The 700-nt window shown below is 65.1% G+C and overlaps 1 protein-coding gene across 1 annotated transcript in view; it reads left to right on the forward strand.

Moving 5' to 3' along the window:
- GRINA (glutamate ionotropic receptor NMDA type subunit associated protein 1) overlaps positions 1 to 700 on the forward strand; it is a 2,275-nt gene that overhangs the window by 650 nt on the left and 925 nt on the right. Inside the window, exons 2-4 of the mRNA XM_024741164.1 lie at positions 1 to 117; positions 201 to 313; positions 385 to 584. The exon at positions 1 to 117 is cut by the window's left edge and continues 193 nt beyond it. Coding sequence (XP_024596932.1) covers positions 1 to 117; positions 201 to 313; positions 385 to 584 — 430 coding nt within the window. The remainder of the gene's footprint in view (positions 118 to 200; positions 314 to 384; positions 585 to 700) is intronic.

The raw sequence follows: 700 nt of genomic DNA on the forward strand, positions 1-700 counted from the left end.
GCTACCCCCAGGGCCCCTACCCCCCAGGGGGCTACCCTCAGGGGCCGCATCCACAGAGCCCCTTTCCCCCCAACCCCTATGGACAACCACAGGCCTTCCCAGCACAGGATTCCGGCAGTGAGTAGTGGGGCAGGGGTGGGGGAGGGCAGGGGCTCCTGGCACCAGTGAGGGGTGCCGACCCAGCTCGTCGTGCTCCTCAGCACCTCAGCATGGGAACTATCACGAGGAGGGTCCCCCATCTTACTACGACAACCAGGACTTCCCTGCCACCAACTGGGATGACAAGAGCATCCGACAGGCCTTCATCCGGAAGGTGGGCCACGGGGGCTGCGGAGGGCGTGGGCAGCTGTGCTGGCCGGAGCTCTGAGCCGCCTCCCTCCCCAGGTGTTCCTGGTGCTGACCCTGCAGCTGTCCGTGACTCTGTCCACCGTGGCCGTGTTCACGTTCGTCGGCGAGGTGAAGGGCTTTGTCCGGGAGAACGTCTGGACCTACTACGTCTCCTACGCCGTCTTCTTCATCTCCCTCATTGTCCTCAGCTGCTGTGGGGACTTCCGGCGAAAGCACCCCTGGAACCTCGTTGCCCTGGTAACCCCCAGACCCTGAGGCCTTCACACCCCGTGACTCACGCTTTGGAGCAACAGAGGGGGACAGGGGTGGGGTGGGGTGGGGGTGGGGCAGCGGCTCCACATGCTCAAGTCTC

This window comes from Neophocaena asiaeorientalis, unplaced genomic scaffold (genome assembly GCF_003031525.2).
Source record: "Neophocaena asiaeorientalis asiaeorientalis breed wild unplaced genomic scaffold, Neophocaena_asiaeorientalis_V1.1 scaffold177, whole genome shotgun sequence".
NCBI classification, from domain to species: domain Eukaryota; kingdom Metazoa; phylum Chordata; class Mammalia; order Artiodactyla; family Phocoenidae; genus Neophocaena; species Neophocaena asiaeorientalis.